General features: G+C 35.2%; 1 protein-coding gene across 1 annotated transcript in view; it reads left to right on the forward strand.

The window, feature by feature from the left end:
• Positions 1–18,418, forward strand: part of LOC100619678 (T-cell receptor-associated transmembrane adapter 1) — a 78,896-nt gene extending 60,478 nt beyond the window's left edge. The window contains exons 4-6 of the mRNA XM_007493640.3: positions 10,105–10,166; positions 12,896–12,981; positions 17,900–18,418. Coding sequence (XP_007493702.1) covers positions 10,105–10,166; positions 12,896–12,981; positions 17,900–18,166 — 415 coding nt within the window. The 3' untranslated portion in view covers positions 18,167–18,418. The remainder of the gene's footprint in view (positions 1–10,104; positions 10,167–12,895; positions 12,982–17,899) is intronic.
• The last annotated feature ends 5,970 nt before the right edge of the window (positions 18,419–24,388 follow it).

Genomic DNA, 24,388 nt, shown 5'->3' on the forward strand with positions numbered 1-24,388 from the left:
CATGTATGTACCAAATGGCATATCATCTAAATACTAAAAAGAAAGAAACAAAATGAGTTATGAGGAGAAAAATAGATAGTAAGACTTTATAATACAATAGTTGGGGAAATCATGACCTAGAACAAAAGGAAGAAAGAGAGAAAGAAAAAAAGAAAGAGAAAGAGAGAAATAGATTATGTATTAATCCCAAACCAGAAATATTAAACACATTTTGCTGATGATATTACAAGGAAAACTATATTCAAGAAATGACCATTAAATAAGAAACTAAAATTAGAGAAAAAATTCAACCTCAAGAATTGGTGGTCAAAGAACAAATTGAAAAAAGCAATAAATAATTTCATCAAAGGTAATGACAACAATAAGATGGCACACAAAAATTGCTGAGATGCAGCCAAAACCCCAAAGAGAAAATATGTATCTCTAAACATTTTTAGTCAACCACAGAGAATGAACAAATCAATATATTGGGCAAGTGATGGGGAAAAAAACCCTTAGGAAACCAACAAATTAAAAACTCCAATTAAACATAAATCACAAATTCTGCAAATCAAATAAGAAAAAATTTAAATCAAAAGAAAAAAAACCATTTAATTGATAAATAAAACTGGGAACTCTTTATAAAAATAAAATAACAAAATAGATAAACCATTAGCAAATTTAATTTTTAAAAAAGAAAGAGAAAAATAAATTAAAAACCAACACAATACATTAAAAAAAGGAGAATTTACAAAAAAATAGAGAACTAAACGAATTCTTTGTAAACTATTTTGGCCAACCAAATTACAATAAAACTAACAACTCAAATAAAATGAATGAATATTTAGAAAAATATAATAACAAAAAAATAAAGAACATTAGTAATGAAATCTCTGAAAAAAGAATCAAATAAGCCATAAATGAACCAAAGGAAAAACAAAACCGAATGACCAATTGAATTTACAATTTCTACCAAATATTCAAAAAATAATTAATTAGAATAATATAAAACTATTTGAAAAATAAGAAAAGAAGCCCTAATAATAACTCCCTTATGGAAAACTAGGAGCAGCTAGGTGACTCAGAAGATAGAGGACCAGACCTGGAAATGAGTGCTACTGGGTTCAAATATGACTCCAGACACTTCCTAGCTGTGTGACCCTAGGCAAGTCACTTAACCCTAGTTGTCTAGCCCTTACCACTCTTCTGTCTTGGAAACAATACTTGTACTGAATTTAAGATAGAAGGTTAAAAAAAGCTATAAACCAATATCTCTAATAAACATTGACAGAACCATCTAAAATAAAATATTAGCAAAGAGGTTATAGCAACATGACACAAAGATTAGACATGATGACCATATTGGATTTATACCATAAATGCCAGTTTAGTAAAGACACTTAACAGGAATAATAAAAATCATAGGGTTACACCAAAAGATGTAGTTAAAAACCTTTGGCAAAATATAATACCCAATCCTATTAAAATCAGAAAATATGAACAAATAGGTCTTTCTTCAATATGACAAATAATATCTCTCAAAAAAAGAGAACCAATATTATATGCAATGGAGAGGGTAGTGGTAACTATAAGCCTTTCTCCTAAAAGCTTAGGGGTAAAGTAAAAATGTCCATTATCAACACTAACAATTGTTAGTGCTAGAAATGCTAGCTATTGCAGTAAGACAAGAACAAGACCTCGAGGGATATAAAATAAATCCACATATCAATGACCCTTCTATATAGTACCAACAAACCTATCAGGAAGAGATAGAAAAAGAAATTTTGCTTCAAATAACTACAGATTATATAAAATACTTAGGATAAAATAAGAAACAAGATCGGTATCCCAAATGCTTTACAAGCAAGATACAAGGAAATATGTGGATAAAATTAAAAAAATACTACTTATGTAAATAAAGACAGAACTAGATAATTGGAGAAATAATAATTGTTTATTCATAGACCAAGCTATAATAATAATAATGACAATTTTATCTAAAATTAGTTTACTCTAGAGTAAACTATCTACCAACCAAAGTAATCAATCTACCAACACGTTTTTATAGAACTAGGGAAAAATAATCATGAAATTCCTCTCTAGGAACAAAAGACCAAGAATATTAAATAAAATAATGATTAAAAATGGTAAGAAAAGGGGCTGAGCAGAACCAGATCTCAAATTATACAAGAAAGAAGTAAGCATCAAACTATTGATTATCAGTCAAGAAACAGAAAAGTCTATCAGTGAAACAAATTAACTACACAATATGCAGAAGCAAATTTACTGAAGAGCTCAGTGATTCATAAACTCAAAGATGCCTGCTACTGGGATAAGAATTCATTATTCAACAAAAACTGGTGGAATAATTAAAAATCACTCTAAAATAAACTAGGTATAGACAAACATTTAATAATAACCACCACGGTAAACTTCAAATGGACACATCACTTATTCATGAAGGATAAGATCATAAACAAATTAGAAGACCAAAGAATGAACTACTTTTCAGACACATTGATAGAAGACTAGTTCATGACCAAGAAAGGATGAGGGTAACAAATTATAAAATGGACTATTTTGATTACATGAAATTAACAAGTTTTAGTACAAAACCAAATGCAGAAAAAATTAAAATCAAAACAGGTAACTGTAAAAACAATCTTTGCAGCAATTTTCTTTCATAAATGTGTCATTTCCAATGCATATAAAGAATGTTTTCAATTTTATATGAACAAGAGCCATTTCCAAACTGACAAATGGTCAAAGAATATAAATAGACAATTAAAAAAAAAGGAAATACAAGCTATAAGCTATGTGTGGCTTATGTTTGATATATACTATGAAAAGATGGTCCAAATAACTAATATTTAGTGAAATGAAAATTGAAGTAAATCTATGGTTCCATCTCATGTCCATCAGATTAGCAAAGCTGACAAAACAGAGGAATGATAAATGTTTGAGAAGCTGCAAGAAAATAGACATATTAATGCAATCTTCTTAAAATTGTGAGTTGGTTTAGTAATTCTGAAGAGCAGTTTTGAACAATACTCAAATAGACTGAAAAAAGATGCATATCCTTTGGCCCAGCAATACTTGTAATAAGCATATGTACCCCAGAGATAAAAGAAAGAGGAATAATACCTAAATAGATTTAAAAAATATAGCAACTCTTGTGATGATAAAGAATTGGAAACTAAGGGAGTTTCCATCAATTGAAGGATTGCTGTACAAATCATTCCATATCACTATAAAGGAATAGTATTTTGCCAAAAGAAAGGGTAAACCCAGGGAACTCTGGAAGACTTGTAAGAATTGGGGTAGAAAAGAATCCAGAGAGCAATTTATTTTATTACAACTGTAAAAACAAACAACTTTGAAAGACTTAAGTAAGACCTCTGACCAATGTAATGATCAGTCATGGTTCTAGAGGACTGATAATGAAGAGTTTACCCATCTCCTGATTGAGATATGGTGAATTCAGGGTACAGTATCCCCAATGCTTAGCCCAATGCTTTGAAAATAGGTCTTTAATGCCTTATACATTTATTTTTAAATTACTATTTATTTGAATTTTTAAATTTTTTCATTAAAATTTTTTTCCATTTATTCATTTAAAATGAGAAATATATTTTGGGGCATGGTCAATGGGAGGATTTTCTTTTTGCTTTATTAGGCATATTGGCTGCAAATATTTTCTTTTTCTTTTCCAGTGGTAGAGGATGTGGAAGGAAGGAAAAACAATTTCTGCTAATTGAAAAATGTTTAATTTTTTTTAAAGGGCACCTAGGTGACCCAATGGATAGAGGACCAGGTCTAGGGACAGGAGGTTCTGGGTTCAAATCTGATCTCAGACACTTTCTAGTTTGTGACCCTGAGTTAGTTTCTTAATTCCAATTGTTTAGCCTTTATCCCTCTTCTGCTTTGGAACTGATATGGAATCTAAGACAGAAAGTAAGGGGTTAAACTAAAAGAGCTGTTCTCTGCTGAATCAATATAGGCCTATAGCTATTTTGATGAGGTTCCATTGATATTGGAAATATTCCTCTGTCACTTAGATTGTGCAATGTGGTGCAACAAAAAAAAAAGCACTGTTTTTAGAGTTACAGGACCTGGATTAAAACCTTCTCTTTGCCAACATATATAACAACTTCTTTGTTTTAGTTTCCTCTAATGTAAAATGAGCAAGTTAGACTAAACTAGACACTGAGGTACCATCAGCTCTCTCTGTGATCTTGTGATTCATCTGTTTCATAACTAGAACAAAATAAGCAGACATTTTGTATTATGTATAATAATATGTTTACTTAAAACATTTTATAAGAAAACATAAGCTTATAAAACATATTTACTCATATGATCTAATTTGATTTTCATAAACAAACTCACAAACTTGGTTATATTCCTTAATTTAAAGATGGAAAAATTCAGGCATTATTCTATAGATGACATCTTGTAGAGATAAGAATTCATTTAGCATTCAAAATTGTTTGACTTCTACTTGAACACACATTCTTCTTTTATAGACTTGCCAAAGTAAGAAGATTGTTCCAATTTCTTTTATTTTTTCTTCCCCTAAGCATTTTTAAAAATGTTTATTTGGTCATTTCCAAACATTATTCATTGGAAACAAAGATCATTTTCTTTTCTTCCCTCCCCCCTCCCCCCACCTCTCCCTTAGCCAACTTGTGATTTCACTGGGTATCACATGTGTTCTTAGTTCGAACCAATTTCCATGTTGTTGGTATTTGCATTAGAGTGTTCATTTGGAGTTTCTCCTCAGTCATATCTCCTCAACCCCTGTAGTCAAGCAGTTGTTTTTCATCTGTGTTTTTACTCCCACAGTTTATCTTCTGCTTGTGGATAGTGTTTTTTAGATCCCTGCAGATTGTTCAGGGACATTGCATTGACACCAATGGAGAAGTCCATCACCTTCGATTGTACCACAATGTATCAGACTCTGTGTACATTGTTTTCCTGGTTCTGCTCCCTTCGCTCTGCATCACTTCCTGGAGGTTGTTCCAGTCTCCATGGAATTCCTCCACTTTATTATTCCTTTGAGCACAATAGTATTCCATCACTAACATATACCACAATTTGTTCAGCCATTCCCCAATTGAAGGGCATCCCCTCATTTTCCAATTTTTGGCCACCACAAAGAGTGCAGCTATGAATATTATTGTACAAGTCTTTTTCCTTATTATCTCTTTGGGGTACAAGCCCAGCAGTGCTATGGCTGGATCAAAGGGCAGACAGTCTTTTATCACCCTTTGGGCATAGTTCCAAATTGCCCTCCAGAATGTTTGGATCAATTCACAACTTCACCAGCAATGAATTAGTGTCCCTACTTTGCCACATCCCTTCCAGCATTCATTACTTTCCATAGCTGTTATGTTAGCCAATCTGCTAGGTGTGAGGTGATACCTCAGAGTCATTTTGATTTGCATCTCTCTGATTATAAGAGATTTAGGGCATTTTTTCATGTGTTTACTAATAGTTTTGATTTCTTTGGCTGAGAACTGCCTGTTCATGTCCCTTACCCATTTATCAATTGGAGAATGGCTTGATTTTTTGTACAATTGATTTAGCTCTTTGTAAATTTGAGTAATTAAACCTTTGTCAGAGGTTTTTATGAAGATTGTTTCCCAATTTGTTACTACCCTTCTGATTTTAGTTACATTGGTTTTGTTTGTACAAAAACTTTTTAATTTGATGTAGTCAAAATTATTTATTTTACATTTTGTGACTCTTTCCAAGTCTTGCTTGGTTTTAAAATCTTTCCCTTCCCAAAGGTCTGACATGTATACTATTCTGTGTTCACCTAATTTACTTATAGTTTCCTTCTTTATGTTCAAATCATTCACCCATTCTGAATTTATCTTGGTGTAGGGTGTGAGGTGTTAATCCAAACCTAATCTCTCCCACACTGTCTTCTAGTTTTCCCAGAAGTTTTTATCAAATAATGGATTTTTGTCCCAAAAGCTGGGGTCTTTGGGTTTGTCATAAACTCTCTTACTGAGATCATTTACGCCAAGTCTATTCCACTGATCCTCCTTTCTGTCTCTTAGCCAGTACCAAATTGTTTTGATAACCACTGCTTTATAGTATAATTTGAGATCTGGGACTGCAAGTCCTCCTTCCTTTGCATTTTTTTTTTCATGATTTCCCTGGATATCCTTGATCTTTTGTTCTTCCAAATGAACTTAGTTATGGTTTTTTCTAATTCAGTAAAGAAGTTTTTTTGGTAGTTCAATGGGTATGGCACTAAATAAGTAAATTAATTTGGGTAGGATTGTCATTTTTATTATGTTAGCTCGTCCCACTCATGAGCAATCAATCTTTTTCCAATTGTTTAGATCTAGTTTTAGCTGTGTGGAAAGTGTTTTGTAGTTGTGTTCATATAGTTCCTGTGCCTAATCATTTTTAATAGCAAGGGTAAATCCATTTGTGTTATGAAGTATTGCAGTCACTCTGAAATTTTCTTTTGCTCAAACCTGTCATAGTGATGGCCAATCCCTCATGCTGTCACATCTACTCATTCCTAGAGTCTAAGGGGACAAGAACTTCCAGAATCATATTTTATCTATAAAGGAAAGATGAGATTATAAAGAAACTTAAATAATTAAGTAATTAGTTTAATGATTGTAAAAATATATTATGTTACATATTTAAAAATAAATATCTATGCTTTAAAAAAAAAGGCAGTGACTGACTTTGTTCCTTAGGCCATTAAAGATCTGTGCTGAGAGTTATCAAATTTCTATCTCGCAGTTTATTCTTATCCCCAAATCTTTGTCTTTTTCATGCTTTTGCTTTATTTTTTTTAATATTAAAAAATCTGTCTTATTCTCCCCCCCCCCATCTCACCTCTACTTCATCCTCAAGAAGACAGGTAATAGGATATAAGTTGTACATATATCATCATATAATACATATTTTCATGTTTGTCATGTTGTGCCACAAGACACATATTACTTACATTAGAGAAAAATTCATGGAGGAAATAATGTGAAGAATGGTGTGTTTCAATCTGTATCCAGACTCCTTTTATGGTGGTGGATAGTCTTTTTCATTATGAGTTCTTTGGAGTTGTCCTGGGTTCTTGCACTACTGATAATAATAATTCACAGTTGATCATCACACATTTTTGCTACTACTGTGGACAATGTTCTCTGATTCTGCTCACTTCACTTTGCAGTACTTCCTATGTCTTTTTAAAAAAAAGGCCAACTGACAATATATAACAGCATTGGTGAAGGTTTTCAAGCTTGAGTGCCCAGAGGGCAAATTCAAGCTGTCTGTGAACTCCTTTCCAGCTCCATTACCCAGAGAGCTGAGAGAGAAAATGCTTGGACACTGGGAAGAGGGGGATTGAAGCAGCTCCCTGAGTGCTGACTGGGCACATGTGCCAATACTTTGCCAATGCTGGCATACAGAATGTTCTATACCTTTAGTACTCTACCTCTTTAAGAAGGGAAAGAGGTTCATTTTTCATTTTTTTATCAGTTACAAGTCTAGTCATTATAATGACTGTGATCAGTTTAGGTATTTTTTGTTTTGTTTAGTTTTATTCTCACCATTTATATTATTGTAATTGTATATATTGTCTTCCTTTTCTTCTTTCTTTCAGTTCATGTGTCTCCCATGCTTCTCTGAATTCTTTGCATTCATAGATTCTTATAACAATGTTATATTCTATTACATTCATGTATCACAATTTATTTATTCATTCCCCAATTGAATCTGTATTGTTTCCAGTCCTTTGAAAATATAACAATGAAGCTATGAATATTTTGGTATGTACATGGGACTTAACTTTCTTTTTGACTTTTGATCTCCTTTGGGCATATATTTAAGCAGTAGGATCCCTGGATCAAAAAGTATGGACAAGGGGCAGTAAGTGACTCAGTGGATTGAGAGCCAGAATGGAAAGTCTTGGGTTCATATCTGATCTCAGACACTTTCAAGACTCTATAGTCAGTTAACCCCCATTGCCTAGCCTTTACCTCTCTTCTGCCTTGGAACCAATACACAGTATTAATTCTAAAATGGAAATTAAGAATTCTTTTTTAAAAAAAGATATGGACACATTAAAGTTACTTTCTTAGAATGACTTCATTTTGTTTTCCATTATACTTAGACCATTTTATAGTTTCAACATTATATTAGGGTGCTTTTATTACTGTAGGAATATGCCTCCCACAAAATTTCTTGAAAATTCTCGTTTTATCTTTTTATTTTTTTGTGACAATCTGGGAATGAGGTAAAACCTCAGTTGTTTTGATTTGCATTTCTAGAATTAGTGATGTATTTTGTGTGGATGATAATAATTTTCGTTCTTTTAAAAACTGGTCACTTATCTATTATCACTTATTTATTAAGAAATGACTGTTGGCCCAATATATTTGAGTCAATTCCTTAAAATATTGGATAGCAGACTCTTATCTGAGATAATATATGATAAATAGACCCTTATTAGCAATATGCTATCAGGACTTCCCAGTTGATAGATTCCTTTCCTATCCTAAATGTATTGACTTCATTAGTGCAAAAGTTTTTCAATTTCATGAAACTGAAATGATCTATTTTATCTTTTTTGATTACCTCTACCAAGAATTGATACACTTTGGGTAGAAAAAAATATTTTTATTGTGTTGCACAAAAGTGCCAAAGGCACATAAGTAGTACACATCCTAGTTTAGCCCATAGTTCCTAAAAACCTTAACTATCTAATTCTGCTTGTTATAATTAAAAAGTTGTCTGGAATTCTACTCCCTTCCTTGTTCAAAAATATATTCTCTCCCTTCCTATCATTGTGCCTGAAATTTCAATTTGGTTCAGTCCTCAAAGGCCTGGAGTTTTTCAAAATTCAGGTTTCAAAAGTCTTCTATTTGTTCTTGGAAAGGGTGAAAAATTGATATTAGTTGCTTTGCAATGGAGTGTAGGTCATAATATAGTTGAAAGAGCATCAGACTTAAGATAGGAGACCTGAATTTTTCTTTTAGTGGTCTTTCGGTAATTCTCTGTAATGATGGTGGGTCACCTTACCTCTTCTCTCAACCTCAGAGTCCTTAATAGTAGAAGGATAGAATTGGATTAGATAATATCTAAGATCCTTCCCAGCTCTAACATTCTATGTCCCTATGACAAATGAGATAATATTTCCAAGAAGTACTTGGTACATTTCCTGGAATATAATAGGTATCATCTAAATGTTTTTCTCTTTCCCCTTCACCATGGGATAGGAGCCTCTGGTGTTTGGGGTAAAAAGCATCAGGAACAGAAAGTGATCTCATAGATTTAGGGCTAGTGAGTCATCTACAGGCCAATTCAACCCACTTGTTTTGTAGATGTGCAACCTGAGAGTCAGAGAGCGAAAACATCAGAGTCAGAATTTGAGCCTTGGTCTTCAGACTTCAGATCAATGGCCTTTCCAATGTACCACATTGCTGTGCATTTAAGGAAGTGCTAAATGAATGATAAATAAGAGAAACAAGGTGTTGGTGAGAAGTCACCTATTTCATAAGGACAACTCATGCATTGGGAAAGATTCAGGGATGGAAAGTGAAAGATAGAATTAAGGTATATATACATATATTTACAGATGCACACATATCTCTATACTTAGGAATCAAGGATGAAAGAGTATGTAAAAATGAAAAGTGAGAAATTAGAAACTAGTTTTGGAGAGGTATATAATCCTTTATATACCTGGATTAGGCAATAGACTAGAAGAAACTCAGAACTTGATAGACCACTTCAACTTGCTGTAGAATATTACTATAAATAATTTTTCTCCTCAATTTCACTTTTCATATCTATAAAATGCTAGATGACAGATACTAACCTAGCTTTGTAGAAATGTTGGGAGTTAACCCATTTCTATTCAAGTAGTTTTGCAACCATAAAACACTGAATAGTTAATTGCAGAAGAGTTTTATTTTTCTGAATTTTCTTTGCCTTACTTCATTTTTTTTCAAAACCTTGCTGGACATCAAGTAATAAAATTTGTGAAAAACTGTATTTGTATGAGCGAGACTTTTTTTCACCTTGTTGTAAATAGCATAAAAATATATTTGTTTTCTTTGGTAATTCCATGTGGTGATTTCATTTTCATTATTACAGAGATGATGATTATTATCCTGAAAATACACCAATTTATGGTAACCTTGATAACGTGCTTTCTGGTAAGTTGTATTTTATTGTGATTATATCAAAATGATTTTATAGTAAATATATGTGCTAGAAAGAGGGAGAGATTAACAGTATCATACTGGGTGGATAATTTATCTTTATATTACTTGCAATATTACTCTTGTAACATATTATATGTTACATATGTATGTATGTAATGTATGTATGTAATAACATATATTATATGTTACATATGTAACATATGGAGCTAAGGCTCCAGTTACTTCAGGCTTACCTACATTTAACTTTATTAATTACAAGACTCCAAGAAAAATTCTATTATAATGAATACTCATACAAAGAAAAGATTCCTTTATAACAAAGCTATTTCTAGTGCAGGGAATGTCCCATAGAAACCATGTTGCCCTGGTTACAACAAATTTTCTAAAAAGAATAACACTGAACAATGAAATCATTCTTTTGGTTCCTGGCCATGCTTTATAACTAAAGCGTCTATTTGTGAGCTATTTGATTGTAGGCAGAGGTGAGAAAAGCTGAACGATGGCTGAGCTCTTTATAATTTTTTGTGCTGGCACCAAGGGCAGCCAAGGCTCAGTTCCCATCACCCTTTCCTACCTGAAACATCCCAACCACCAAAGTGGGATCCATTGAATTCTCTTTACCATTAACCAAAATAAATACTGCATAGATCCAAAAGCTATGAGATGTTACTATATGCCGGGCATTTTCCTTATGCCTTCATGGTTTCTAAGTATATCTTTTAATTTGCTAATTTGTAGCAAAAATGCTTGGTTTCTCTTTTTTGTCTCTAGGTCCTATGTAGTTCCTGATTTCAAATACCCTATCAAGTTTAACAAAGGATCAATAAAATAATATGGATATTTCCTTGATGTTTTGTGAATTACTATGTTTCTAAAGGTTTCTAGACATACCTAGATTGTGTTTGTAAAGGTTTCCTTTTTTCTTCTTCCATTTTCCTTTCTATTCTATGTTCTCTGTTGAGTTAGGAAAAGCTAGAAAAACAAGCATATCTGTCGTCTGGGCACTTTTTGTTTTGTTTTGTTTTGGTCCAGAACAATGATTTTTAAAACTCCCTTACCTTCTGTCTTTGAATCGATACTATGTATTGGTTCCAAGGCAGAATTGGGGTAAGGGTTTGATAACAGGAGTTAAATGACTTGCCCAGGATCATACAGCTAGGAAGTGTAGGAGGCCAGATTTGAATCCAGAATATCTTATCTCTAGGACTAATCACTGAGCCAACTACATGCTTCCTGGACTGATGATTTTATTGGTGAAGGGAACTACTGATGACAAGACTCCCTTTATCAATGCAGATCAGCAAATGTTTTATAATTAATAGTATTAGAGAGGAGAACTTCCCTGGGCATTAAAAGTTTAAAATAACTTTCCCAGAGACATAAAACCATCATATATCAGAGGAAGAACTGACTGAGATTGGTTCTCTATCCCCTACTGTCAAAACTAAGTTCATCAGTGCTTATTTCATCCTTTCCAATTTCAATACCAAGTTATATGCATTTGAAGACTACTAGCAATCATTCCCACAAGGATTAGAGACATCCTTGGGCTTCATGGAACATAAGTTTTACAGTATAATTCATAAAATGTTGACTCATAATTAGGTAAAGTCTTACTTAAGGAAATGTGTGTTATGTTCTATGGATCAAACTTGGATAATTCATAAATAGAGAATGGATTGCTTGGTCCCCGTAAGAGATGATTATCACCATTTCCCTTCCCTGTCCCCGACCCCAAGCATGCCTACTTGGGTACATAAACTATTAACTAACATTTTATTATCTGTAGAATGAGGCATGAAGGAGAGAAAGGAGCAAAGCAAAGGTATCCTTAATATGAAGTGGATGAAACTTTGCTGGCTCACCAAGGCTATACAGAGACATGATAAAGCACAAAGCTGGAGGGAGGCAGGAGCTTTTGTCAGTGGTTACCACACAGATCCATTCTTGTAAATTCACTTTGTAAGGCTTAAAGAGATTATTTATCTTTCCATCCTGCTAACTTCATTCTATTTCATTCATTTCTATTCATGCCCAATCAACCAAAGAGTCATTATACATTTATTTCATCTGAGTTGTTTGTAACCTCCTAATTTTTATGTCAGGAGTCAGAAAGACCTGGTCCCTAATCCTGCCCCAGACACTTAGCAGTTATGAGCCCCTGGGTAAATCATTCATCCTGCCTGGGTCTCACTTTTCTCATCCATAAATAAGGACACCTGACTTGATCACCTCCAAAGTCTCCTCCAATTGTACATCTATTTTCCTTTGATCTTAGGAGTACATTGGAAATTCATTGGTTTTCTATAACATTGAAACATTATTCTCCTGGGACTTCCTTAACCTGTTATGGTTTCTATATTATGTAGGAATTATTAACAAGGTTTGAGTTAGTTTCCCACTCGAGTTTCCATGGAGGGTGGAAAATGGATTAATGTGATTCTGTCCTGTAATTGATTAATTTTCTCTCCTCACCATTGACTTTGTGGGGAAAGACACTTTCACATTGAAGATATTACACAGAGAAAGGGAATTTCTCTCTACAGAAGGGACTACATAAACTGAATCACTTCGTTTTTTACATCCACTAGAGAAGAAAGAGTAACTCCAACAGCCATCTACTATTCAGTTTCAGACTTCTATTGTTTTCAGCCATATTTTCATTTGGAGTGCAGTTTCCACTTGTCTCCATTCTAACCATGTTCTTTTTAACTCCCAAGGATCTGGGGATGAAAGCTGCTATGAACAAATGAAAGCCCGACCAGAGAGGGTTGTAAGAGAAAAGGAGGGACAATCATCTATGCAGGTGATTTTTTCCGTTGGGGCATACAGACAAGTGTGAGGGGAAATTGGGGGTGTAACAAGGCAGCTAGATAATGCAGTGGATTGAGTGCTGGATTTAGAATCAGGAAAATCTAAGTTCAAGTCAGACCTCAGACAGTTTTTATTAGCTTGGGAAGTCATTAATCTTAGTTTGCCTCAGTTTCCTCATCTATAAAATGAGGGATAATAATAGCATCTGCCTCCCAGAGTGGATATGAGATCCAAATGAGATAATATTTGTAACGTGTTTTGGGAAATGTTATACCATTTTTAATCATTAATTACCAAATAAGAAATAGGAGATTCTAGTTGCGCACACAATGCCTGCCTGTTCAACCCATGTTTCTTATTAGGAATTTCCTGCATTATATCCAATTCAGTATCATCTATGAACAGATTCACTATCCAAGCAAAAGGAATTTGACTTTCAGTCTCGAAACAAGAAAGAGAATAATTTGAAGAAGAGAAAATATTCCCTTTCTGATGATCCCATTCAGCATTTTTGATAATTTAGAACAATATTTAGAGTATCTACACTAAAATCATTAGGATGTACTGATAAAAAGAAAGCAAAAGATGGAGGCAGCTGGGTGGCCCAGTGGATTGAGAGCCAGGTCTAGAGATGGGAGGTCCTGGGTTCAAATCTGGTCTCAGACACTTCCTAACTGGGTGATCCTGGACAAGTCACTTGACCCCCATCGCCTAGCTCTTACCACTCTTCTGTCCTGGAACTAATACACAGTATTGATCCTAAGACATAAGCTAAGGGTTTAAAAAAAGCAGAAGATGTCACTTTCAGTGCTCTTTTTTACATTAAGGTAAATTAGGTCCTTGGGAAAAACACTATAGCATGTACTCAGGCAGGAAAGACATGGTCATATAGAAACCAGAACTTTGACAAAACAATAAAACCCAATTAGAGAAGTGGCTGCAAGCTCTTTTCATTTTTGAACTCTTCTACCCTTTGGAAAGGGACAGAAAAGGTGTTTATAGAAGCTCAAAATGTGAGTAATACGACGGTTTGCATTTTAGCCATCCTAATAAAATTAATTAGAACCCAAGCACCTCCCCCCAGGATGTAGGCTTCCCTTTTCCTCACTGATTAGCTTTATGTACTCTCCAGAAATTCATGCAATTTTTGTTAAGAAACCCAGCTACCTTAGCAGTGATCTAAGACTCTAGTTTCTAAAAATATTTATCACCAAACCACAGCTCCAACCTTAAATATGTGGTTAAACTTATGCAAAGTGTGAAGCTGCCCTCTGGCTAATAGACATAGTTTTTATAGACTGTGTTCTGGGCTTAAAAAAAGATTGATGTTCTTGAACTGCACAGTGGTTTCCTATCAATTGTTTCATCTTGGGAGGTCAACTCACCCTTTTCCTCTGAAGCCCTTTTCAGATAGGTTGCAAACAGGACTACAAAACAGAACTTGAACTACACAAATCTGTAATGCTCCAGTGATGCACAGGCCGGGGATTTTGAAAGGCAGTTAATGAAGTCTTTGTTACACAACGTATGTTTACAGAAAAGGCCAGTTTCTTTCAGACAGCATCTGATTTTTACATAAACGAAGCTCGAACAAAGACTTTTTAAAAAGGTATCATTTTCTGCCATAGCTTTTCAGGAGTGGGGTTTAGTATTGCTAGTGTTACTAGAAGAGTATTCTTCCCATAAGTGTAGCCATGCCAGTCTAGAATAATTGCCATAGAATCCCTTAGTCTTATCTAGGTCAAATGATCAGAACACTAAAAATCGTCAGAGTGAAGTGAGGTCATAGAGAAAAACCTTAGAGAAAGTCAAAATTAATTTAGTCTTACTTTTGACCCAAACTGACCGTATGACCCTTCACAAGTCATTTTATTTAACTTCTTTGCTGTCTTAGAATCAATACTAAGTATTTTCTAAAGCAGAAAAGCAGTAAGGGCTAGACAACTGGAGTTAAGTGACTTGCCAAGGGTCGCATAGCTAGGAAGTGTCTGAGATTACATTTGAACCCAGGACCTCCTGTCTCTAAGTCTTGGCTCTCAATCCACTGAGCCACCCAACTACCTCAGCAGGCAACCCTCTTAACAGTCCAGGTTGCAGAAAACTGCTAAATCCATGCATGGAGAGAGTTTCCTACCTAAGGGCCTCCCTACATGGATGACACCACAGGTCTGGTCTCTTCCCAGTTCTCAAACCTCTGTTAGCTAATTAGTTGTTACCAAGAGATTACAGAAGAGCTATAACCAGGAACTGTAGCATTCAAAGCAAATTACATTGCAAGCAGTGAACGTAAAGTTGAAAAAGACAAGAGGGCATTTCCCCAGGAAATTGTTCCCTAAAAGTTCAAGGTGACATCTCTGTTCCATGACTGCAAGTCTCAACCACTCTGGAAGAGGAAGCAGAAGTGGTAAAGGGGAGAAAGATACTACAGCAACGGTACTCTGAGGGAAGTGGTCCAGTGCCAGAAGATGAAGGAATAGAGGAAGATGTGACACGTTGTTGTCATCTTGGAACAAAGCCATACTAATTACATCTCAATTCTACTATATTATAAAGGAAACTTTAAAGATAAAATATTACTTTTTTAAAAATTGCTAGCAAATCTGGAAACAAATCGATTTTACTTTCAAAATCAAGAGTTGAAAAGTGGAAATTTAATCTCTCAGTCTACTGCTAGCAACTTGTAAGTAAAGCTATCCTACTCTTCCAAGAAAATCGGGATTATGATGTTCCTTCTTCTGTATTTAGGGCTCTTCACTTATTTTGCCTTTTTTTCCCCTTCTCTCTCTTAAAAGGTATCCCTTTGCCTTTCTCTTAAGAGATGTTGTTTGCCTTTCTCTGAAGAGGTATTGTTTGCCTTTCCCTTTATTTGTATCTTTGACCTCCATTCTCTGTCTTGTTCCTCCAGGATCTTGATTTCTCAAACTATCCCCTAAACTTTTAAAGATGCAAATCTTGCCTGGAAAAAAATCCCTTTTGCGCTACCCCCAACCATCATCACATGACTTTCCTTTCTGCATAAACTTCTCAAAAACTGATCTATACCTACTCTACTTTCTTATCACCTAATCTAGCCTCAACTCTGAAGTCTGGCTTCTATTCCCATCATCCTATGGGAAAAATATTCAATCGATTCATTCAACCAATGGGCCTGATACTTGCCCAAAACCAATGATCTTTTCCTGTTAGTTTTCCTTTTCTTTTGCAGGGGCAGTTTTGATATAGTAGAAATAATATAGGTTCTTGTATCATAAGCCCATTATATAAATCTTGGCTTTTCCTTTTGAGACCTATATCTTCTCAGAGTTAGTTATCAACTGAGACAAAGTTTAAACTAAGGTCTTGCTGGATCCAAGTCCAGCCTTCTGAAATCTATCCACTATACTACTTATTGACTATCTAGAACAGTGATGGCAAACTCATGACACAGGTACCAAAGATGGCACACAGAGCACTCTCTGTGTCCAAATGGCCTTCCTCTCCCCTCCTCCCCCACCCAGAGTTTGTTACTAGAAAGGCAGAGGGACTCGGACAGAGGTGCTCTCCTCCCCCTCTCTACTGTGCCTACTGACATTTTTTCACATCCCCTACCCCTCTTCCCAGCAGCCCAATGGAAGTACTTTCTCCCTCTCCTCTGTGGGGTAAAGAAAGGGGAAGGTATGCTCACCCAGAATTTGGTGGTGGTGGGGCACAGCACTCCATCTCTAAAAGGTTTGCCATCACTGATCTAGAATATACCTTGTACTTTCCTGACTTTGGGCTTTTGCTCATGTTGTGTTCTGTGCCTGGAATGCTGTTTCTGACATCTCTGCCTACCAAAATTCTTGATCCAGGTTGCTTTCACTAATCATGCTCATTAAAAGCTATCTTTCCCTTTTATGAATTGTTCTTAACATCATTGTGGCCTTTATATGCATCTTTTTATTAGAGTTATTTATTATAATAATTAAAAGGTGGTCTGGAGGCTCAGAGCCAGATTTATAAGTATTTATTAATAAAGAGAGAGAGAAAAATAGTGAGAGATAAGAGGGAGAGGAAGACAGATTTCAGTCTTACTACTTTAAGGTAAGATCAGGTCCCAGATTTCAGCCCAGTGTGGTCCCCTCCATACTATACTGCCACTTGCAAAGAGCCAGTCCCTGGGAGTCACTCTGTTGTAGAGCAGCAATAAAGAGATCGAGAGCACTTACCCCCTCGGTTTAAGAATCCTCATGGTCCACTAGCTTTCAAACTCATGCCTGGGTAGTGACATTCTGCTGGCCCTTCCTCATTTACTAGGGAAGCCCACAGTGACATGGGCTCTGCCACATTGCCACCCAAACTAACACTGACTCTCATGCTGAAGCCAGGGGATGCCAGAGCTTAGACTCTGTACTCAGGATCAATGTCCCCTAAATAATTTCCTTCATACAATATGGATATCTTATCTTCCCTGCTGGACTGTAATATATTCATGGTCAAGACCCATTCATATTCATACACCCAGCAGCACTTATTACTATAATTCCCACATAGAAGGTATTTAATAAATAGCTATTGAATTAGTGAACAAATTCATCCCCATCTCTAGTCCCCAAATCATCTACCTAGGACTGAAATTTTTATGCAATTCCTTCCTTCTCTGGCTTACTCTTGATTTGGGTAGAAGTCATACAAAGAATTGATCTGACAATTGGGTGTGAATATATGTACCGAAAGGTATGATATATGTACTATCTTCCAGATAACTTGGCTCATTCTTTTCCCCTTTCTGCATTGATTTTGAAAAGTTTAGCATAAGAAACCAGATGGTAGAGATCCAGTGTAAAAACTTTACTTTTGCCTTTCTTGAGAAAAACCTAGTGAGAACCACTGAATTAAAATAAAAAAATGCTAAACAATGAAAAATTAACATGCTTTTCCTCCTCCTTTAGGCACAGGCTGATGCACAGATGTGCTATGCTTCACTGGATCACAGCTTCAAGGGGAAATGCAGAAAGCCAAAAGCTTGCTTTTCAGACAAGGATGAAAATGAGAAATTACATACAGTGGATACCAGTCTACCTGAAAGAAATTCAGCCCACAGTTTCAGAGAAGAAGAAAACATGGAGGAAAACATTCATGATGATCCCATCAGACTATTTGGTTTGATTCATGCAAAGAGAGAGCAGATAAATTTGCAAGACTTTGACCCAGCTTAGAGAATGAATGATTTTTGCCAAAAACAAAACAAAACAAAACAAAACAAACAAACTTTAAAGTTGGAGGATAACTTAGGAAAGTTGTATGTTGATCAGATGTTTATAGAAATTCAATTTACCTCTTTTTCAGACACCACTTTGTCAACGTGGATGATATTAATAAAATAAAAAAAATCTGTGTTGATATGTGAAATAGATGTTGCTTGTGAAAATGAAATAATGAAAATGCACATTAAACAAGATAATCAAATTGAATCTGTGACTCAAATGTTCTGTCCTGACAAAACTACTAATGATTAATCTTCATCTGGGGAGAAAACCAAATCAATTTTCAAACTGAAGTGTGCTCATGAGCAGATTTAAAGGAAGAGTTGAGCAGATTTAAAGAAAGATTGGAGAAAACCAATCATGACCTTTCCATTCTTATCAGAGTGATTCAGCCACCTTTGCCCAGCACTTGGGATTTTTTTTTGTCTTTTAATAGAATAATAGAATCACACAATTTTGGAGTTGAAAAGGACTCTAGTAGCTATCTAGTTCAACTCTTCTATGAAAAGGAAGCCCACTATAATGTACCAAAGAATATCTAACCAGTTTCTACTTAAAGATCTCTCAAGGCAGTTGAGTTCCACTTGTGGACAGCTGTAATTGTTTGGAAATTTCCCCCAACATCTAGCTTAAATTTACTCTTTGCAACTTCCATCTATTGCCCCTGGTTCTGTCCTCTCTCTGAGACCAAATAGAACATGTCCAATCCTTCTTTTTTTTTTTTTAAACCCTTACCTTCTGTCTTGGAGTCAATACTATGTATTGGCTCCAAAGCAGAAGAGTGGTAAGGGCTAGGCAATGGGGATCAAGTGACTTGGCCAGGGTCACACAGCTAGGAAGTTGCTGAGGCCAGATTTGAACCTAGGACCTCCTGTCTCTAGGCCTGGTTCTCAATCCACTGAGCTACCCAGATGCCCCATTCAATCCTTCTATACAAGAGACCTTTAAATACTTGAACATCGCCTTCATATCCTCCTCCTTTCCTTTCCCTCAGTTTTTTTTTCCTTCTCCAAGATAAATACCATTAGTTCCTTCAATGGATCCTAATATACCATTTGCACAAAGCCCTTTGCCATCTTGGTTGCCCTTCTCTAGATGTCATCCAGCTTGTCAATCAACAATCTTTTAAAACTGTGATAGATATAACTGAACAAGGCAGTGTGGTGTGGGAAATTGCCTTCTTTTCTTGTAGTTTTATGAATCACGATTTCAGAAAATAGCATAGCATAGTAGAAATAGCACTAGAAGCAGGATACCTAAATTTCTGGTTTCACGTGTATATATACATGATCTTGGTTATGTTGTTTCAATCCTCTGCTGCATCATCCCTAAAATGCCCCATTGCTTAGGTTTGGGACAGTAGGAAACACAAATGAAAGAAAATAGGACAGTGTCTTGAAAGATTTTTTTAAAGGAGTTATATAATTTTGAGAGAAGCTAGTTGGTCCAGGGGATAAAGCACTGGACTAGAAATTAGGAAGAATCATCTGAATGAGTTCAAATCTGACCTCAGACACTTAATAGATCTGTGACCCTGTGAAAGTCATTTAACCTTGTTTGCCTCTTCTGCAAAATGATCCAGAGAAAGAAATAATAAACCACTCCAGTATCTATCAAGAAAACCCCCCATGCGATCAGGAAGAGTTGAATGACTGAACAAAAAAAGTAACTTTGCAAAAATGGTTTAGCTCTAGAGGCCACTCAGATTCCTTTGGATCCTATAACTATGCTGTAAGAACCTAGTGCTTAGAGTTTGTCTTGTTTGTGTGAATAAGGGTTATACTGGTAGTTTTATTCCATCATAGTTTCAGGGAAATCAAAGCATATGGGGAAAAATCAAAGTAGCTAGTGTAGAAAGCTTCAAGGAAACTAAGGTGAAATATATCTATCAAAGGGGAAAGGAAGTTGACTTCTGTTGGATTGGTCTAATGAGTAAAAGTAGGACCAGTAGGTGGAAGATGCAAAGAAAGATTTCAGTTCAATATAAATTAAAAAAATTTTCTCACATTGGGAGCTGTCCAACAAGGAAGCAAGTTTCCTTTTTCTAATAGAGCCTAGATGACCATCTATTAGAAATACTATCAGATGGTTTCCTTCATTAAATAATAAATTTTGTTGGGTGATCTTTAAAGAACCTCCCAACTTTTTGACTTTAGGAATAGGGCTAAAAGATGTATTTCATATTTGGAAAGAATTCCATCCCTCTTTTTCAATTTCTCAGCTCTTATCTAGGCCAGCTTGGCCTTTCTTGTTTTACTTCCTTCCGTGTCCAGTTACTCAGATTTTTTAGAAAGAGAATATTCAAATTTGTGTAAAATTAATCTTTTTTTTTTTTAGGTATGATGGATTCATGGGGTAACTATCCCAACTGGGGTGTCTTGAACTTTAAAGAAAGATCATATGGACACATACCGACTCTATGCTGGTTCACTTATTCCAACCTATCCTCACACTGGCATATCTAGGTTGCCAGGAAAATATCACCATTGTGTGATTGCATTCAAACTCTTTCAGTGTCCTGGATGGGAGGTAGGAGGGACTGAGAAACACTCTTCCTACTATCTACTTTAATGTCTAAAAAGAATCATCATTGTGTGGCTAGTTTGTGTAAAATGAAAAGTACATCTACAGGGAAGTAGAGGGAATGTATTCCCCCCTCACCCCCACCCCATAAAAATATTATTTCTAGGACCTTGAGAGAGTTTTATTTACTAATAAAACAAAAATCATAACAGATATTCAGATATTAAAATGAGTGATGGAATAATAAACATGACATCACATCACAAAAACCACATCATATTCATATGTTAAAGCAAATACAGGAATAATAAATATATTTTCATAAACTAGGGCAGACATAAATGAATGGAGCAGTCCAGATATAACCTGACTACAGAGTGGAAAAGTGCTCTCTTTTCTTGTGCTTTTATGAATCAGCTTTTCAGAGAACAGCAAGACATGGAAGAAGTAGCACCAGGTTCAGGACAGCTGAATGAATCCTACTCCCTCATCAATCTACTCAATATCTGTGGGGAAGACTGGTCACACACTTACAAAAATGTAGTAAGGAAATACAAGTGAGAAGACGTCATGTGCTCAGAGAATTGCATAACTCTGGCCTGAAGGCTTTCATGTTATTAGTCTCCAGAAACATCAATATTACACACCTCTTTGCTAACTGCTCTCCTAATCCTCACTGCTCTCCAACTGAGCAAATTCTCTTCTCTCTCCTACTTTTGAATTGATAAATCATTTACAAGCCCTTTATAGTTACAATCACTTAAAGGGGGATTAGACAAGAGTTATAATTGTGATTTCACCGAAAGTTTCTTTTAAGCTTGAGAACTACAGTCTATTACACTGCTTCTTTCTGGACAAGGCAGACAAACCCAGCCTAGATCCTAAAAAATTCTATTTGCCTGTGGCAAAGAGCTTAGAACTTACTGCCCTCAGGTTGGATTTCAAAATGAGGCTAATAAACTCAGCTGGTCTCTTTCACTCATCAGGATTCCGCATTGTCCACTTGGATCTCAGCGTCTCTTCCTATATATAGCAAAGCACTTGCCTCATCTTTTCTTTTCCTGTTTTTCTAATTAAAATCAGACATGACAAAAAAAAATAGGAAACTTCAGAAGAGCAAGAATTGAAAGTGAAGCTCAAGAGTTACAGATTTTATCCCATCTTTTTGTTCACTAATTAACTGTCTTGGTTTTGGCTTTTTCACATAGCTGTGACAGAGAAGTTTTTCTAGGCTTATGATTCTTTCCCTCTTTTGACTCTTCTTGACCACTCATCAGGCTTCTTCAACTTTACTCTTCATGTTTATAGCCTAGATTCAAAACTCCCTGATAGCCAGTGATTCACTTTTCACTTTGTTAAGTAAAAAACTCCACCATATTACTTCTATGAAATGAATATTCCTTGTTTAATAATCACTTAGTCTCTAAACATTTATATATTTATATATGCACACGTATGTGCATAGAGATTAAGTGATATCTATATCTATATCTATATCTATATCTATATATCTCCAAACAGTTTTAGAATAGAAGGAAGTGGACCAGAGACTATATGCAAGCTATTTTGCTAGAGGTCTGACTCTATTCTCTATTCTCTCTATTCTGAAAATCCAAGTCCAGGGTCAATATGAAATTCTCTGCTTAGCATTCAAAGCCCTTCATAACTTAGCTTCAATCCCTCCAAACTCCCCTTTCTAGTCTTCTTGTACCTTATATGGAACCCTCTTCTCCAGTAAACTTAGTTTTACAAACCTCCTTATGGTTCCTCACGTAACATACTCCATCTCTTAGCGCTGGGCATTTTCACAGGCTGTCCCTCCCTTCATCTCTGCTTCCTGGCTTCTCTGACTTCATGTTCCAACTAGAATCCCACCTTTTACAGGAAGCCTTTCCTCATCCCTCTTAATATAGTACATTTCTGGGAATTTCCTATTTCTTTTTATTTCTCTTGCATCTTTTGGTTAATATTAACCTCATCTAACCAAAAGGGATATAAATATTTACTTAAGAGCCTTCAAGGTTCCTTAGATAAGAAGCTGGAGGAAGAATCTAAATTATTTTCTGACCTCTTAGCAACATATAAATCCTCCTCAATTAGTCTAACTGTGAGTCCTTGAAATGGAGCTTAATTTGTAACCTGACTTAGTTTACCTATAGTTTGTTTGATGAGATGTATTTCCTTAGGGGATGTATGACATTATGATTCTTTTTAACTGTTCAACTTAAAAAAAATCACCCTTACTTTCTGTCTTAGAATCAGCACTAAATATCAATTCCAAGGCAGAGGAGTGGTAAGGGCTAGGCAATTGTGATTAAGTGACTTGGCCAGGGTCACATAGCTAGGAAGTATCTGAGGTCAGATCTGAACCCAGGATCTCCTGTCTTGGGCATGACTCTCTCTCCACTGAGACATCTAGCTGCCCCTTGTTTGACTTTTATGACATTGAAAGAAGAATGGGATCATGAATCTATCTTTTTAACTTTTGTGATCTAAAAGAAACGAACAAGGTTGTAATATATAAAAGAATTATTTCTTTGTCACCCTGACATTATTTTGCCTATGAGGATCCTTGTTAAATCCTCATGGTCAATTTTTTCTGAGGCTTGAACATCATAATGAAACCCAGGTTATTGCTCCCATAATTTCTAAATTGAGGTAAATATATATTTGGCAGCACTTATCCACCACATGAACTCCAAGAGGAGATATTTCTCCCATAACAATATCTTCCTTCTGTAAATTATCTGCTATTTATCCAGTATACAGTTTGCTTTTATATACTTGTTTGCCATCTCTATTAGACTGTAAACTCCATGAGGTCTGGGACTGGCTTAATTTTAATTTTTCTCTGTATTCCCAATGCTTAGCACAGTGCCTGGCATAAAGTGTCAGCTAATAAAGTATGCCATCATCTAATCTGGCCTCTGATACTCTTTGGAACTACTGACATTCGGCAATGGTATCAACTCAACCTTTTTTACTTGTTTCATTTATCTACTTTTTCTACATTGTTTTTGTTAGATAATCCTTTTCCTTCATTTGCTAAATTAGCAACTCTCAGTTACACAGTAATCAGTGGAACTAATTGGGCCACTGAGAATCTAACCTTTAACGATTTGTCATCACTTCAATTTGGGAAAAAGTGCCATGTGGAACTAGTATATGAAAAAATGATTGGATTTTGGATTTTCTTCCATGTTTCAGAATTTAAAATGGTTTTGACTAAAAATTACATTTCTATAGCACTTTATTTTTTGCAAGGCAGAAGCTCAGCTTAATTTCCATTTTTTTTCTTAACATTTGCTTTTTTAAAATTGAATTTAAAATATTTCCCTACCTCTTCTCCCCTCCCTACCCTACTCAAAAGATGTGATATCAATTATACATGAAGCACTTTAATTTATAACAATTTTATTATATAGTGCTAACATTATAAACTATTTTACAGATGAAGAAACTGAGGCATGAAGAATGGAAGTGATGGTTAAATGGATAGGGAAGGGGGACAGAGAATAAGCATTTCAATAGTTACTATTATGTGCCAGGCAGTGTACTAAGCACATTACAAAAATTAATTAATTTGTTACATTAAAATTCTCAGTTAATTCCCTCCCTCCCTTTCTTCCCTTCCTCCATTAGAGAAGACAT

This window comes from Monodelphis domestica, chromosome 4, assembly GCF_027887165.1.
Source record: "Monodelphis domestica isolate mMonDom1 chromosome 4, mMonDom1.pri, whole genome shotgun sequence".
Lineage (NCBI taxonomy): Eukaryota > Metazoa > Chordata > Mammalia > Didelphimorphia > Didelphidae > Monodelphis > Monodelphis domestica.